The 17,250-nt window shown below is 49.7% G+C and overlaps 1 protein-coding gene across 3 annotated transcripts in view; it reads right to left on the reverse strand.

Annotated features, from left to right (window-relative positions):
• Positions 1-11,250: 11,250 nt before the first annotated feature.
• Positions 11,251-17,250, reverse strand: part of LOC129708914 (ubiquitin carboxyl-terminal hydrolase 49-like) — a 60,921-nt gene continuing 54,921 nt past the window's right edge. For all 3 annotated transcript variants that reach the window (XM_055654973.1, XM_055654971.1, XM_055654972.1), the window contains exons 5-7: positions 16,367-16,475; positions 15,048-15,292; positions 11,251-11,761 (exon numbers count right to left, since the gene is read on the reverse strand). In XM_055654973.1, the coding sequence (XP_055510948.1) occupies positions 11,568-11,761; positions 15,048-15,292; positions 16,367-16,475 (548 nt within the window). In that variant the 3' untranslated portion in view covers positions 11,251-11,567. The remainder of the gene's footprint in view (positions 11,762-15,047; positions 15,293-16,366; positions 16,476-17,250) is intronic.

The following is a 17,250-nucleotide window of genomic DNA, read 5'->3' on the forward strand; positions in this document are numbered from 1 at the left end:
GACAGTCCCGCCATCCCGGGAATTAACCTTGTAAACCTACGCTGCACTCCGTCAATAGCAAGAATGTTCTTCCTCAAATTAGGGGACCAAAACTGCACACAATACTCCAGGTGTGGTCTCACTAGGGCTCTGTACAACTGCAAAATAATTTTACACATATGGGGCAAAAGAACGGCAGAGTTGCTGCCTTACAGCACCAGGTACCCGGGTTCGATCCTGACCACGGGCGCTGTCTGTGCTGAGTTTGAACGTTCTCCCCGTGACCTGCGTGAGTTTTCTCAGGGTGCCCGTTTCTTCCCACACTCCAAAGACGTGCGTACAGGTTTGTCGGTTAATTGGCTTGGTAAAATCGTCCCTAGTGTGTGTAGGGTAATGTCAGTGTTGCTAGGATCGCTGGTCTGTGTATTCTGCACTCTGTATCTTCCCCTTTGCTCTACCTATTATAATTTTGGCAAGATTATTTATGTACGGTATTACCAGATCTTTAATTTAGAGATACAGCGCGGAAACAGGCCCTTCGGCCCACCGGGTCCGCGTCGACCAGCGATCCCCGCACACTATCTGTGTGGATTGTCGGCTGCCCTCTCCTTACCTTGGAGGACTTACACAGTTCCCGCTGCACCAAAAAATCCCAGAATATCATAAAGGACATTTCCCACCCCGGACACTCCCTGTTTGATCTGTTGCCTACAAGGACAAGGACAAATAGACTAAAAAACAGTTTTTACCCCACTGCTATAAAAGCACTAAATGTAGCCGCCAAGGAACGCAGGGGCGATACATACTAAGGGACTGTGGTAACTGTGGAATCGACAGAAGGATGGAGGGTTGGGTGTGTATGCGTGCTTTGTCCGTGATATTTATTTAGATGTTTATCTTTAATATTTTACCTTGTATGTATCGTTAGCTTTTAGAAATGTTTGAATGCTGCACTGACTGGCTGACATTTTAAATTTCGTTGTACATGGTTCATGTTACAATGACAATAAAGAAACTATTCTATTCTAACACTATCCTACACACACACAAGGGACAGTTTTTACATTTACCAAACCAATTAACCTAACAAACCTGTATGTCTTTGCAATTGGAACTGATAGGAGAGCATGAAATAACAGCTTTTCACTGTATTCTCAATCCTGACTGCAAGTGCTATCTGCACGGAGTTTGCACGTTCTCCCTGTGACCGCATGGGCTTCCTCCGGGTGCTCCGGTTTCCTCCCCCCCCCCCCCAATGACAGGTGGGTTTGTGGGTTAAATATCATCTGAAAATTGCCTAAGTGTGTATGATGGGACAGCACAGAACTGGTGGAGCCACTAAAAGCTGGAGTAACTCAGCGGGACGGGCAGCATCTCTGGAGAGAAGGAATGGGTGACGTTTCGGGTCGAGACCCTTCTTACAGATACAGATAGTGCATCTTACAGGTAGAGACGTATGGGCAGCACGGACATGGTGGGCCGAAGGGCATGTTTCTCTGAACTAAACCAAACGCTAGTAACCTGTGGTAGACAAAAGTGCTGGAGAAAATCAGCGGGTGCAGCAGCATCTATGGAGCAAAGGAAATAGGCAACGTTTCGGCCTGAAACCCTTCTGGAAATAGGCAACGTTTCGGCCTGAAACCCTTCTGGAAATAGGCAACGTTTCGGGCCGAAACCCGGAAGGGTTTCGGCCCGAAACGTTACCTATTTCCTTCGCTCCATAGATGCTGCTGCACCCTCTGAGTTTCTCCAGCATTTTTTGTCCACCGTCGATTTTCCAGCATCTGCAGTTCCTTCTTAAACAGCTAGGTAAGTAACCTGTTAGAAACATAGAAATTAGGTGCAGGAGTAGGCCATTCGGCCCTTCGAGCCTGCACCGCCATTCAATATGATCATGGCTGATCATCCAACTCAGTATCCCGTACCTGCCTTCTCTCCATACCCCCTAATCCCCTTAGCCACAAGGGCCACATCTAACTCCCTCTTAAAGAAAGCAGTTGTGGGGCTGCTGAACAGAATAGAATAAAATTCTTTACACACAGGCATTTTGTTACTGTTAAATTCTAAAGTTGGACTCTTTTATTTTTTTTTCTTCATTAGGAACTTTTTAAACTTACAAAACAATAGGTGTAGAAAGACAAGTTTAGAAAAATCATTTCTATTTAAAAAAAAAAAAAAAAAAAAATCAGTTCACAGGATATGAAATGCAGGTTGCTTGACATACCGAGACACAACAGGATATGATGCCCTGATTCAATGTGCTGTAATCTTTAATACCCAAAATCACATTTGCTAACACTTGAACAAAGTGCCCTAATCTAACATTGAAAAACCTCTACTGCAACATCCAACATAACAGTCCAATTCTGTGAGCAGTTCCAGCCAAACTCCTGACTACCACAAATACCTTCGATCCACTTGATGGCACTATTTATGCTTTCCCCCCCCCCAAAAAAAAACAAACAAAAAAAAGTTCATGCATGTGCTTAAAACAATTCTATTTCCTCTCCTCAAAACAAAAATGGACATCTTCCCAGCCCCATTTACACAGGCATTTGATAAATATATTCGCAAACTTTTGCCAGCCAGAATGGAGATTGGAATATGAAATATTTCTTCTAAATAATGTGGCGTTGACAATCCTAACTATCCCGACACGCCAGTTGTTCTGGGATTCAGGCTGGAGTTTTGATTCCTCACTGCAGTTCAATGTTTAATTAACATGTGATGAGCGTTTGACGGCACTGGGCCTGTACTCGCTGGAGTTTAGAAGGATGAAGGGTGGGGGAGGGACCTCATTGAAACGTACAGAATAGTGAAAGACCTGGATGGAGTTGATGTGGAGAGGATGTTTCCACTAGTGGGAGAGTCTAGGACCAGAGGCCACAGCCTCAGAATTAAAGGATAGAAAGGAGATGGGGAGCAATTTCTTTAATCAGAGGGTGGTGAATCTGTGGAATTAATTGCCACAGATGGCAGTGGAGGCCAAGTCGGTGGATATTTTTAAGGCAAAGATTGATAGATTTTTGATTAGTACAGGTGTGGGGGGTTATGGGGTGAAGGCAAACCAATCAGGTTGAGATAGATCAGCCATGAATGGCATAGTAGACTGGATGGGCCGCATGGCCTGATTCTGCTCCAGGAACCTATCAACTTTACTGCTGTGCAGTATTTAATATTGCTCGTCTAAGACTTCTCCGAAGATAAACCCCTCTCGAAAACGCCAAAAAAAACAACCGTGGAGCTAAAAAGCCTTGGAGCTTGGAAGGTCGTGTAAAGGTGTACCGCCCTAGTTGGTGGAAATCCAGGAGGCCCTGTGTGCGTGCGTGCGTGCGTGCGTGCGGGATTAGCGCAGAGGCAGTTTAACGGCAGATGCATCCATTTAAATTTACCTCGTCTTCTGCATCTGCCAAACACGTTTGAATATCCAGATCCCCACAAACTCCCAATTTCTTTCTCACAGTGTCACGGTAAGATTCAAAGACCCGGGTACAAGGCATGGCTTTCCCTGAGTCACTTTGTGTATCTGAGCTCTAGGCGTCGATCCTTGTGGGCATCAGGGTGGCAAATACAAACAGGAAAATGGAAAGATTCTTTACCCGACTAAAATGAAATGCAAACCAACGTTCCCCCCCCCCCCCCCCCCCCCCCCCCCTGCTGCTTTGACACCCAAGATATTTACCCCACCAACCTCCCGCAGGAGAAATGTTCCCCATGTTGGGGGAGTCCAGAACCAGGGGTCACACACAGTTTAAGAATAATGGGTTTGGCCATTTAGAACTGAGATGAGGAAGAACATTTCCACCCAGAGAGTTGTGAATCTGTGGAATTCTCTGCCACAGAAGGCAGTGGAGGCCAATTCACTGGACGGTTTCAAGAGAGAATTAGATTTAGCTTTTAGGGCTAACGGAATCAAAGGATATGGGGAGAAAGCAGGGACGGTGTACTGATTTTAGATGATTAGCCATGATCATATTGAATGGCGCTGCTGGCTGGAAGGGCTGAATGGCCTACTCCTGCACCTATTTTCAAGGGTTATGGGGAGAAAGCAGGAACAGGGGAACTGATTTTTTGGTTGATGGCTGGAAGTGTCGAATGGCCTACTCCTGCACCTATTGTCTATGTCTCCATGCCTATGTAACTGGGGCTTCATACATGCAGGGGCAATAGAACAGTTGGAAGGGGTTTGAACAGCTTCTCCCAGTCGACCTGCTAAGAAAAGGGCCTGAGTTTAACAAACTTCTGCTTCTTATAAAAAACAATGACATAAAAAGAGAAACCAGGACAATCTTCTTCTTTCGTCTTCTTAAAAAAACCAAACAATCTTCGTGAATATATTACATTATGAAGTTCGCAAAAAATGTACACTAGTATATAGGTTGTTCTGTTTTTGAAATCTGCTGGTTAAGAAGTTTGTTGTCACTGATGTACATCACAGTAAATGAGTTGTTGGTGGGCTTGGCAGCGATCATCGGTGAAATCCAGTTGACACTGGGCAGGGTGGGGTGGAGGGGGGGGGGGGGGGGGGGGGGGAGGGAGAGGATATTCTCCTTCAAGAGAGAGACCGTCTCTTCCAGTCCGAGCACACGCTTCTGATCTCAGCTGCCGCGGTGTAGAGTGCAAGTGCATGAAAACAAAGTCCTCAAAAAAAACCCAAGAGACGCCACGACATACAATATATACCTGTCAAAGACACCGCTCTCTCTCTCTCTTTCTCTCCTTCCTTCGTTCGAATTACTGTAGTGTTTATGACGAGGGAAACACTTAAATAAAAACATCTTCGGGAGAAAATATCAAACCGTCTACAAGTCGGCGACAAAATCTGTCCTCTACAAATTTTTAACCAAAATTAAAAAAAAAGGAAAGGTTTCAGATGCCGAGGGGGGAGGGGGAGAAAAATGGTACAGAGATGCACAGCAGGGGACTGACTTTAAGTATAGGACGGGGTTTGAGGGGATGTGGGGGGGATTTTCAGTTTAGCCACGGGGGTCGAGTGGGAGTGGGAGGCAGGGGTGTCCGTTAGGGGTACAACACAAGTCACCGATTATCCAACCAACCAAAACACCGGCAACTGTTCTTAAACCAACGTAGAGGCGCTAATGTGGTGGGGAAGGAACTGCAGATGCTGGTTTACACCCAAGGTAGACACTAAATGCTGGAGTAACTCAGCGGGACAGGCAGCGTCTGTGGAGAGAAGGAATGGGTGACGTTTCGGGTCGAGGCCCTTCTTCAGACTGAAGAGTCGAAAGGCATCAATTCCCAGTAAGATATCATTTTATACGTCAAACAGTTTAAAGACTGCTGCCCCCCCACGCCCCCCCCCCCTACTGCAAGACCAGGGAGAAGGGTTTAACGTGTAGGAAGGAACTGCAGACGCTGGTTTAAACAGAAGATAAAAACAAAGTGCCGGAGTAACTCAGCGGGTCAGGCAGCATCTGTGAAGAACATGGATAGGTGACGTTTCACAGAGTGCTGGAGTAACTCAGCGGGTCAGGCAGCATCTGTGGAGAACATGGATAGGTGACGTTTCACAGAGTGCTGGAGTAACTCAGCGGGTCAGGCAGCATCTATGGAGCTAAGGAAATAGGCAACGAAACGGCCCGAAACGTTGCCTATTTCCAGAAGGATTTTGGCCCGAAACGTTGCCTATTTCCTTAGCTCCATAGATGCTGCTGCACCATAACTGAGTGGGTCAGGCAGCATCTGTGGAGAACATGGATAGGTGACGTTTCACAATGTCACTGGACTGATTCGGAATTAGCATCTGTAGTTTCTTGTTTCATTCAGTCTGAAGAAGGGGCCCAACCTGAAACGTCACCTGTCCATGTTCTCCAGAGATGCTGCCTGACCTGCTGAGTTACTCCAGCACTTTGTGTCATTTTGTGTGAACCAGCATCTGCAGTTCCTTGTTTCTACACTCCAACCATTGTATTCAGGTGGACTAGTGAGGAATTCTACTTTGGGAATGAGAAGTGGTCGCCAAGAACTGGGTGGATGACCCCAGTCTGCGTTAATCTAGCCATCAGCACAGTGTCTTTTGTCAGAGGTAGGTACAAGTCATAACATTCATGAGAGGAGGGAGAGAGGAGGGTGAGGGGGGAGAGAGGGGAGAGAGGGGAGAGGGGAGAGGGGAGAGGAGAGGAGAGAGGAGAGAGGAGAGGGGGGAGGGGGGGAGGAGAGGAGGGGGGGAGGAGAGGGGAGAGAGTGAGTGAGAGGGAGAGAGAGACAAGAGAGAGGGAGAGGGAAAGATAGAGGGGAGAGGGGGGAGGAGAGGGGGGAGAGGGAGGGAGAGAGAGGGGAGAGAGAGAGAGAGAGAGGGAGAGAGAGAGGAAAATCTGTTAAATAAACAATAAGGCCACTGTGTTTAAGAAGGAACTGCAGATGCTGGAAAATCGAAGGTAGACAAAAATGCTGGAGAAACTCAGTGGGCGAGGCAGCATCTATGGAGCAAAGGAAATAGGAGACGTTTCGGGTGGAGACCCATCTTCAGGCCACTGTCCCGATTGTAAAACATGGTGTCCGGGATCAATACAGATCCACCACTGATTTTCCGGCTTGGTTGGTCCCAGAGCTTTGGCGGATTGCCGGACCAACAGAGGTCACAGCATCAGAGAGGAGTCCAACGGTACTACAACGCTCCGCCTCGGCCGCCAGGGGGGGGCAGTGATCCCGGCCTCGGAAGTCGGCTATGGGAACGGATCTGCCGGCTGTGGCCGGGCCAGAGTTCCAGAGCCCCGGCCACAGGGGGCAGATTCCTCCCGCCGATCGGCCGCGGAAGTCCCGATGAGGTCGAGATCACCCGCCTCACCCGGCCTAGGGGCCACATTTTCGGGGGAGGGGGAGGGGGGGGGTTCAAGCGCTCTCTGGTAATTTTGTCCGGATTAAAGGCGGTGCCGGACCAACAGTTGCTGCAAAATCGGTGGTGGAACAGTATTATCATTGCTTTATCAGACAGATATGGGGAGAAGGCAGGCACGGGTTATTGATAGGGGACGATCAGCCATGATCACATTGAATGGCAGTGCTGGCTCGAAGGGCCGAATGGCCTCCTCCTGCACCTATTGTCTATATTTCTATGTAGAATGTAGACTGCTTGCTGCTGCCGCCAAGTGACCGAGATTATAAACTACAATTTTTGTGGGTGATTTATATTGATGAGTGAGCCGCCCCTTCTCCTGTACCCACCTATCACTCCGAGCAAAGCACAAGAGTGCTGGAGTAACTCAGCGGGTCAGGCAGCATCTGTGACGTCTCGGGCCCTTTCTTCGGTCTGAAGGAGGGTCCCGAAACGTCGCCCATCCATTTCCTCCAGAGATGCTGCTTGACCCACTGAGTTACTCCAGCACTCTGTGATCGGCAGATGACATCTTGGGTTAGAATCCCACTTCATTCAGGCCGATTTTACGAGGATGTTGCCAGGACTCTACGGGTGTGAGCTACAGGGAGAGGTTGAGCAGGCTGGGTCTCTATTCCTTGGAGCACAGGAGGGCGAGGGGTGATCTTATAGAGGTGTACAAAATCAGGAGAGGAATGGATCAGGTAGTCTCTTGCCCAGAGTTGGGGAATCGAGAAGCAGAGGACATGGGATTAAAATGAGAGGGGAAAGATGTAAATAGGAACCTGAGGGATAACGTTATCACACAGAGGGTGGTGGGTGTATGGAATGAGCTGCCAGAGGAGGTAGTTGAGACAGGGACTATGTTGCCATGTTTCAGAAGCATTTACACAGTTACATGGATAGGACAGGTTTTGATGGATATGGGCCAAACGCAGGCAGGTGGGACTAGTATAGATGGGACGTAAGATGGTTGGGCCGAAGTTTCCACTCTGCATGGCTCTATGATTCAAAAAGGGTCCCAACCTGAAACGTTGGGAAAAGGGGAAGTACAACGGGATCTGGGGGTCCTTGTTCATCAGCCTATGAAAGTAAACGTGCAGGTACAGCAGGCAGTGAAGAAAGTGACCTTTCTAACAAGGGGAATCGAATATAGGAGCAAAGAGATCCTTCTGCAGTTGTACAGAGCCCTAGTGAGACCACACCTGGAGTATTGTGTGCCATTTTGGTCCCCTAATTTGAGGAAGGACATTCTTGCTATTGAGGGAGTGCAGCGTAGGTTTACAAGTTTAATTCCCTGGGATGGCGGGACTGTCATATGCTGAGAGAATGGAGCAGCTGGGCTTGTACACTCTGGAGTTTAGAAGGATGAGAGGGTATCTCATTGAAACATATAAGATTGTGAAGGGCTTGGACACGCTAGAGGCAGGAAACATGTTCCCGATGTTGGGGGAGTCCAGAACCAGGGGCCACAGTATAAGAATAAGGAATAGGGGAGTTGTGAGTCTGTGGAATTCTCTGCCTCAGAGGCGGGTTCTCTGGATCTTTTCAAGAGAGAGCAACATAGGGCTCTTAAAAATAGCAGAGTCAGGGGATATGGGGAGAAGGCAGGAACAGGGTACTGTTTGGGGGATGATCAGCCATGATCACATTGAATGGCGGTGCTGGCTCGAAGGGCCCAATGGCCTACTCCTGTACCTATTGTCTATTGTTGCCTAACCATTCCCTCCACAGACGCTAACCGACCCGCTGAGTTCCTCCAGCGGGTCGGTTTGGCTCAGGATTGCAGCATCTGCAGTCTCACGAGTCTTCAAGTGAAATTAAACATCGCTCTCCAAAGAAACTGATCTCCCTTCTCTGCAGCCGAAACGTCTTGCTTATTCATACTGTGAGTTCAGAAGGATGGGGGGCCCATTGAAACTTACTTAATAGTTCCTGGCCTGGATAGAGTGGATGTGGAGAGGATGTTTCCACTAGTGGGAGAGTCTAGGACCAGAGGACACAGCCTCAGAATTAAAGGACGTTCTTCTAGAATGGAGATGAGGAGGAATTTCTTTTGTCAGAGGGTGGTGAATCTGTGGGATTCTTTGCAACAGACGGCTGTGGAGGCCAATTCGATGGATATTTTTAAGGCAGAGATAGATAGATTCTTGATTAGTACGGGTATCAGGGGTTATGGGGAGAAGGCAGGAGAATGGGGTTAGGAGGGAGAGATAGATCAGGCATGATTAAATGGCGGAGTAGACTTGATGGGCCAAATGGCCTAAATCTGCTCCTAACACGTACGAACATGAGCTTTGGGACGGCGATGAGGGAGGGGCATTGCCTAAAAACTATTTATTGGATGCAGGGTAGCCTCAGATGTGGGCTTGTGGGCTCAGTATCGAACTGGCTTAGAGTTAGAGAAGCCAGACTTTGAAAACGGAAGAAATCTGAACAGTCTGAAGAAGGGTCTCGACCCGAAAAGTCACCCATTCCTTCTCTCCAGAGATGCTGCCCGTCCCGCTGAGTTACTCCAGTGTTTTGTGTTTAAGAAGGAACTGCAGATGCCGGAGAATTGAAGGTAGACAAAAACGCTGGAGAAACTCAGCGGGTGAGGCAGCATCTATGGAGCGAAGGAAATAGGCAACGTTTCGGGTACCCATCACCTATTTCCTTCGCTCCATAGATGCTGCCTCACCCGCTGAGTTTCTCCAGCGTTTTTGTCCAGCATTTTTGTGTCTACTTATGAATACCATAAAACCACTTCAATGACAAATTCAAACTAACATTTGGAAACCTGGATCATTTTAGTTACATTAGCTGCCGCGAGAGACGTGAAGTGAAACAACGAGGCTTGTTTATCGTATACGGGCCCGCTATGCGGCAGAGGGCTTATTGATCCTTATGTCACAGCTGCGGACCCGCAGATTCGCCACCTCCCGCCTCCGACGTGCCCGCGGCATCTCCCTGGTGACCGTGCACCGTGCCGACAACCGGCAGACAGCTGACCCAGGCACGACACGGCACACCCCCCTCCCCCCCTCGCCACCACTAGATGTACTAGTCTCATTGTCTATAACTCGTTTTCATCTAAACCCACACAGCCAACAATGAATGGCTGTTATCACTTTTTTTGCATACTTTCATTCATCTGTTCTAAATCTCTCTCTCTCTCCACATCACCCTCTGAATCTCTCGTTGCCCTCTCCCCGGACTCTCAGTCTGAAGAAGGGTCTCGACCCGAAACGTCACCCACTCCTTCCATCCAGGGATGCTGCTGCCTGTCCCGCTGTTTTTCCAGGCTTTGTCCGTCTACCTCCAGCCTCAAGCTACCTACTATCCCCCAAGTCTTTAACTCTAACAAGGTGGTCGGGGGGATAGTAAAAACAAACTGCTTTCAAACTCTGAATGGCGATCTCTGCATTTTCTTTTTACACAAAAAAATCCTGCAAGTAAACCAAAAATATACCGAAGGCAGAGACTGTGGGAATTTCAGAAACAAAACCGGGGGCGTACGCGCGGCGAGGTGACATGAAACTGACAAATCTCCCCACATTTATTTTCAAGAAAAGTCTTAATATACAATAGCAAAAGCTGCATGATCAGCTACAGACACACTGCTGGGTGGAGCACAAATCCAGGACAATTCCTACTCTCAGACTAGGGCTGGTACCTGATAGAGAGTGTGTGTGGAACGCTTGGGTCGATTAGAAGCACGGCTGAATTGTACTTCTGCCGGGGAGGGGGTGGGATATCCCTGCATGAGGTTGGGGACTGTTGGCAATCAGTGGCGGACTGGCCAGGTGTCAGCTTGCCCGATGGCAAGTGGGCCCCTGATGAAAGTGATAGCAAGTGATGGCAAGTGGGCCCCTGTTAAATGATAGCATTGTAGTTGTGGGTGGGCCCCCTTTGTCTCCTGGCAACCAATATTTTTAGACCCAGACCGCCACAGTCGGCAATGATCCCGAGCGGGGAGATTGGAGCCGAGTCGGTGGTTCCCCACAACGCCAGTCCCGTAAACAATATATTAAACTGGTGTACAGGGAGGGGGGTGCAAACGGGGCAAGGGGTTTGCGCCGCCGCTTCTTGCTCGATTGGCCGCAAACCGTGTTGGGGCGTTAGGGGTGGTGGGCAGAGTGGACAAGCGGGCGGCTAGATCTGCGGGCGGGAGCGGCTGAGTTTCGAGATCGGTTGAAGGCCAGCTCGGTTTTTTTGTTTATTTATTTAGCACCTTGGGTGGGGGTGTGGTGGGGGGGTGGAGAGGGCGTCGTTCAACGCGAGGAAGAGGGTCGGGCGCGCGTACCTGTGTCACCTGCGTACCTGTGTCACCTGCGCGGACCGAGCGGCAAAGGAAGGCACCTAGCGGGAGGTAACGAACGGGCGAGCCGCGGGAGGAGAGCGTGGAGAGAGCGGTCGACGGACTCGGCGTGATAGGCGAGGTGAGGGGGTCACTCACGGTGGGCGAGGGGGAGGGGGGGGGGGGGTGGTGCATCACCTGGGGGGGGTCACATCACCGTGGTCGGCAGGGCTGGTCAGGTGACATCAACCTGTCCCAGACACTTTGAACAAACCATTTTAATTGACAAGTATGGAATTAAACCCTACCATAATATGCATAGGAAAGTTATAAATGCTTCGGTTAACGTGACCCAGGGCACCTACATGAGGAGACAGACAGCAGGGCTTAAGACGGCTGCCAGACCAATCCCACTGGCTGGCGCGTGGTATCGGAGGGGGAATTCCAGTCGCGGGGAAGTTGCGATCCCTGGTCTTACGGGAAGGGCAGTCTCCTGCTCTTGTCCGTGTTTCTGCTTGGCACCTGAGGTTCAGAATGCATGTCCGCCACAAAGTCCACGTTGCTGCGCACACTCCGTTGAGTGTAAAAGAGAATGTAGGCCTGGGTCTTGCACACCTCCTCCACGCTACACACGTTCAGCTTCGAGTCGTTGCAGTGCACCCAGAATTCTGCGGAGGGAAAAAGGCACAAACTCAGGGAGACGATTACAAGGCGTGCTGAGTTCCCTCCTGCACACACGCAAAAGCTCCTCACATTCCACTTGGGACAGCCTGCAGCCCAGTGACTGACACAAAATGCTGGAGTAACTGTTGGAGCAACAGTACTATTGCAACGTTTTCATTTAAGAATCATTTAAAAACAGATACATGGATAGAAACATAGAAAATAGGATGCAGGAGTAGAGGCCATTTGGCCCTTCGAGCCTGCACCGCAATTCAATATGATCATGGCTGATCATCCAACTCAGTATCCCGTACCTGCCTTCTTTCTATACCCTCTGATCCCCTTGGCAACAAGGGCCACATCTAACTCCCTCTTAAATATAGCCAATGAACTGGCCTCAACTACCCTCTGTGGCAGAGAGTTCCAGAGATTCACCACTCTCTGTGTGAAAAAAGTTCTCCTCCTCTCGGTTTTAAAGGATTTCCCCTTATCCTTAAGCTGTGACCCCTTGTCCTGGACTTCCCCAACATCGGGAACAATCTTCCTGCATCTAGCACCTGTCCAACCCCTTCTAAGAAAAAAAAAGAATTTTGTACATGGATAGAAACATAGAAAATAGGTGCAGGAGTAGGCCATTCGGCCCTTCGAGCCTGCACCGCCATTCAATATGATCATGGCTGATCATCCAACTCAGTATCCTGTACCTGCGTTAAGAAACTTAACGCACAGACGGAAGGCCGTGAGCAAAAACACACCTCAATACCGAACAGGCTGGAACACAATTCACACAAGACCCACACTCAATTCTAATTCACCAGCCGTGTCTGAACGCTACTGGGCCATTACTGACCCCTGGTGGGACACCTTGGCATTGCAGACATTCAAGACCAGCACCTCATATTTCGCTTGGGCACCTTACAATCCAATCAACAGCAAAGCAACACTTGTACAGTGCAAAATGAGAAGACATTTCCCAGGGAATACCGACCGGAGCATCGCACATAAATCTTAGACATTTCACACATAATAACAATAAAAACAATCCAGTCCCTGATGATATCTGGGCCGGACTGGACAAAAGACACAACACTCACTTTTTAATACTCCGACAATCTCCTGAGGGACCGCTGCGACTGTGATAGGCAGAAAACGCTGGAGTAACTCAGCGGGACAGGCAGCATCTCTGGACAGATGGAATGGGTGACGTTTCAGGTCAAGACCCTTCTTCTCGACCCGAAAACTCTCCAGAGATACATAGACAATAGGTGCAGGAGTAGAGGCCATTCGGCCCTTCGAGCCTGCACCATTCGCCATTCAATATGATCACGGCTGATCATCCAACTCAGTAGTGCAGCAGTAGCTATGGAGCGAAGGAAATAGGCAACGTTTCGGGCCGAATCCCGAAGGGGTTCGGCCTGAAACGTTACCTATTTCCTATGCCCTAGCTTTCATAGAAACATAGACAATAGGTGCAGGAGTAGAGGCCATTCGGCCCTTCGAGCCTGCACTGCTAATCAATATGATCTTGGCTGATCATCCAACTCAGTATCCCGTCCCTGCCTTCTCTCCATACCCCCTGATCCCTTTAGCCACAAGGGCCACATCTAACTCCCTCTTAAATATAGCCAATGAACTGTGGCCTCAACTACCCTCTGTGGCAGAGAATTCCACAGATTCACCACTCTCTGTGTGAAAAAAAAATGTTTTTCTCATCTCGGTCCTAAAAGATTTATTTCTTATCCTTAAGCTGTGACCCCTTGTTCTGGACTTCCCCAACATCGGGAACAATCTTCTTGCAGCTAGCCTGTCCAACCCCTTAAGAAATTCTTCAGATAGAATAGGTTAAGAGGGATATGGGCCAAACGTAGGCAGGTTGGACTAGTGTAGGAGGGACATACATGTTGGTCGGCGTGGGCAAGTTGGGTCGGAGGGTTTGTTTCTACGCTGTATCATTCTAAAGCAGCTTTAGGCTGCAGGCTTTTTATAGAGCCATAGAAAATAGGTGCAGGAGGAGGCCATTCGGCCCTTAGAGCCAGCACCGCCATTCCATATAATCATGGCAGATCATCCCCAATCAGTACTCCGTTCCTGCTTTCTCCCCATATCCCTTGATTCCATTAGCCCTAAGAGCTAAATCTAACTCTCTCTTGAAAACTGGATGAATCGGCCTCCACTGCCTTCTGTGGCAGAGAGTTGATCAGTCTGAGGAAGGGTCTCGACCCGAAACGTCGCCCATTCCTTCTCTCCGGAGTTGCTGCCTGTCCCGCTGAGTTTCTCCAGCATTTTGTGTCTACCTTCTGCGGCAGAGAATTCCACAACTCTCTGGGTGAATAAGATTTTCCTCAACTCGGTCCTAAATGGCCGACACCCTTATTCTTAAAACTGTGTGTGACCCCTGGTTCTGAACTTCCCCACCCCCCCCCCCCCTCACACGACATGGATGGAGAACATTGTTTAAGAAGGAACTGCAGATGCTGGAAAATCGACGGTGGACAAAAAGTGCTGGAGAAACTCAGCGGGTGCAGCAGCATCTATGGAGCGAAGGAAATAGGTAACGTTTCGGCCCGAAACGTTGCCTATTTCCAGAAGGGTTTCAGGCCGAAACGTCGCCTATTTCCTTCGCTCCATAGATGCTGCTGCACCCGCTGAGTTTCTCCAGCACGTTTGTCTGCCTCTGACACACACACTCACTGATCAAAGGGTCTGATAAGTGGGTACCACATTCAAGGAGGGAAAATGTGTTGGAAGGAACCACAGGTGCTGGTTTGTACCGAAGCTAGGGCACAAAGTGCTGGGGTAACTCAGCCGGGGTCCGGCAACATCTACGGAGCAAAGGGGACTGGCGACGTTTCGGGTTTGAAGAAGGGTCACCCGTCCTTTATCCTCCAAAGATGCTGCCTGGCCCGCTGAGTTACTCCAGCGCTTTGTGTGTCTCTCTCCAAGGAGGGAGATCTGGTCGCCATCCAATAGACAATAGGTGCAGGAGTAGGCCATTTGGCCCTTGAATGCCATCATGGCTTCGTGTTTCGTCCCGAAACGTTGCCGGGTGCAGCAGCATCTATGGAGCGAAGGAAATAGGCAACGTTTCGGGCCGAAACCCTTCCGGGTTTCGGCCCGAAACGTTGCCTATTTCCAGAAGGGTTTCAGGCCGAAACGTCGCCTATTTCCTTCGCTCCACAGATGCTGCTGCACCCGCTGAGTTTCTCCGGCACTTTTGTCTACCCGGCGAACATTATTCCCCGCGCAAGCTCTTAGAGACGGTGTTTTTTTTTTTGCGGGTGTGGGACTGACCTCCCTCGGTGTTGTAACAGTAGGCCGTGTAATGTCCTGAGCCAAAGCCTTTGCCGTGATGCATGACCACAGCCGAGAGGTCGTAGATGAAGCTTTCCCTGCCGAGAGAGGAGGAGGAGGAGGAGGAGGAGGAGGAGGTTGATTCCCGGCAACAGTACGGTTCCATGTTTAACACCTGGTCGAAGCTGACGTGCACCCCTATCTTCTCTCGGTGGTTGCGGCCCGACCACCTAAACACACAGTAGCTGCATCAAGGGGGAAAATATGAAACACAAGCACAGTGCATCAATTTCCCCGCATTCTACACACAACACAGCACGTTAGTTGCCACAGTAAACCTCGTAATCACCGACCAGCGCGGGGGGGGGGGGGGGGGGGGGGGGGGGGGGGGGGGGGGGGGGATGCTGTCCGTTATTATTATGTGTGAAGAGAGGTGAAGCTTAAAGGAGATGTGAGGGGCCACAGTGAGTGGTGGGTGCCTGGAACGAGCTGCCAGGGGTGGTGGTGGAAGCAGATAGAATCGCGGCCTTTCAGAGACTTTTAGATAGGCCCAGAACAAGGGGTCACACAGTTTAAGGATAAGGGGGAAGTCTTTTAGGACCGAGATGAGAAAATCATTTTTCACACAGAGAGTGGTGAATCTGTGGAATTCTCTGCTACAGAAGGTAGTTGAGGCCACACAGTTCGTTGGCTATATTTAAGAGGGAGTTAGATGTGGCCCTTGTGGCTAAAGGGATCAGGGGGTATGGAGAGAAGGCAGGGATGGGATACTGAGTTGGATGATCAGCCATGATCATATTGAATGGCGAATGGTGCAGGCTCGAAGGGCCGAATGGCCTCTACTCCTGCACCTATTTTCTATGTTTCTAGGGTGGGGAGGGAATGGGGGGGCTATGGACGAGATCATGCCTCCATGCCGTTCGACTATGAGCCTCTGTGCAGCAATGAAGTGAGTGTTTAAGAAGGAACTGCAGATGCTGGAAAATCGAAGGGCGACAAAAATGCCGGAGAAACTCAGCGGGTGAGGCAGCGTCTATGGAGCGAAGGGAATAGGTGACGTTTCGGGCCGAACCCCTTTGGGGTTCGGCCCGAAACGTCGCCTATTCCCTTCCATAGTTCCTCCACAGATGCTGCTGCACCCGCTGAGTTTCTGCAGCTTCTTTTGTCTACCAGCTGATTTCTGATTTTCCAGCATCTGCAGTTCCTTCTTCAACATGAAGTGAAGGGTGTTTTTGGTGGAGTGCTGGAATGGGCACAGAGTAAGGATGGGTGGGTGGGCATTTGAACGAGCGTTGAAGGCTTGCAGCAGATCCATCTACCTGAACCGTTTAAGGTGCAATCTGAGAACCTGAGGTAGTCGAAAAATCATGAGCTGTTTCTGAGCTTCTGTCAGGACAAGAGGCTTTGGCGAGGACTTCCGTCGTTTGCCTGAGGAGGAACAACAAACAGCGAGGGTGTCATTTTACAATAGGCCATTCGGCCCCACGTAGTGTTGATGGCCAAACGTCCCGTCACTCATCTCCAGGTCATGGAGTCAGAGGTGACAATAGACAATAGGCGCAGGAGTAGGTCATTCAGTCCGTCGAGCCAGCACCGCCATTCAATGTGATCATGGCTGATCATCCCCAATCAGTACCCCGTTCCTGCCTCCTCCCCATATCCCCTGACTCCGCTATTTTATCGAGCTCTCTCTTGAAAGCATCCAGAGAACCTGCCTCCACCGCCCTCTGAGGCAGAGAATTCCACACTCACCACTCCCCTGACTCCGCTATTTTTAAGAGACCTATCTAGCTCTCTCTTGAAAGCATCCAGAGAACTGGCCTCCACCACCCTCTGAGGCAGAGAATTCCACAGACTCACCACTCTCTGTGAGTAAAAGTGTTTCCTTGTCTCCGTTCTAAATGGCTTACCCCTTATTCTTAAACTGTGTATGGCCCCTGGTTCTGGACTCCCCCCAACATCGGGAGCGTGTTTCCTGCCTCTAGCGTGTCCAAGCCCTTAACAATCTCATATGTTTCAACGAGATCTCCTCTCATCCTTCTAGAACTCCAGAGTGTACAAGCCCAGCCGCTCCATTCTCTCAGCGTATGACAGTCCCGCCATCCCGGGAAGAGTGATAGATCGACATAGAGTGATACAGCGTGGAAACAGGCCCTTCGGCCCAACATGCCCATACTGGCCAACAAGTCCCATCTACACTAGT

This window comes from Leucoraja erinacea, chromosome 24 (genome assembly GCF_028641065.1).
Source record: "Leucoraja erinacea ecotype New England chromosome 24, Leri_hhj_1, whole genome shotgun sequence".
Lineage (NCBI taxonomy): Eukaryota > Metazoa > Chordata > Chondrichthyes > Rajiformes > Rajidae > Leucoraja > Leucoraja erinaceus.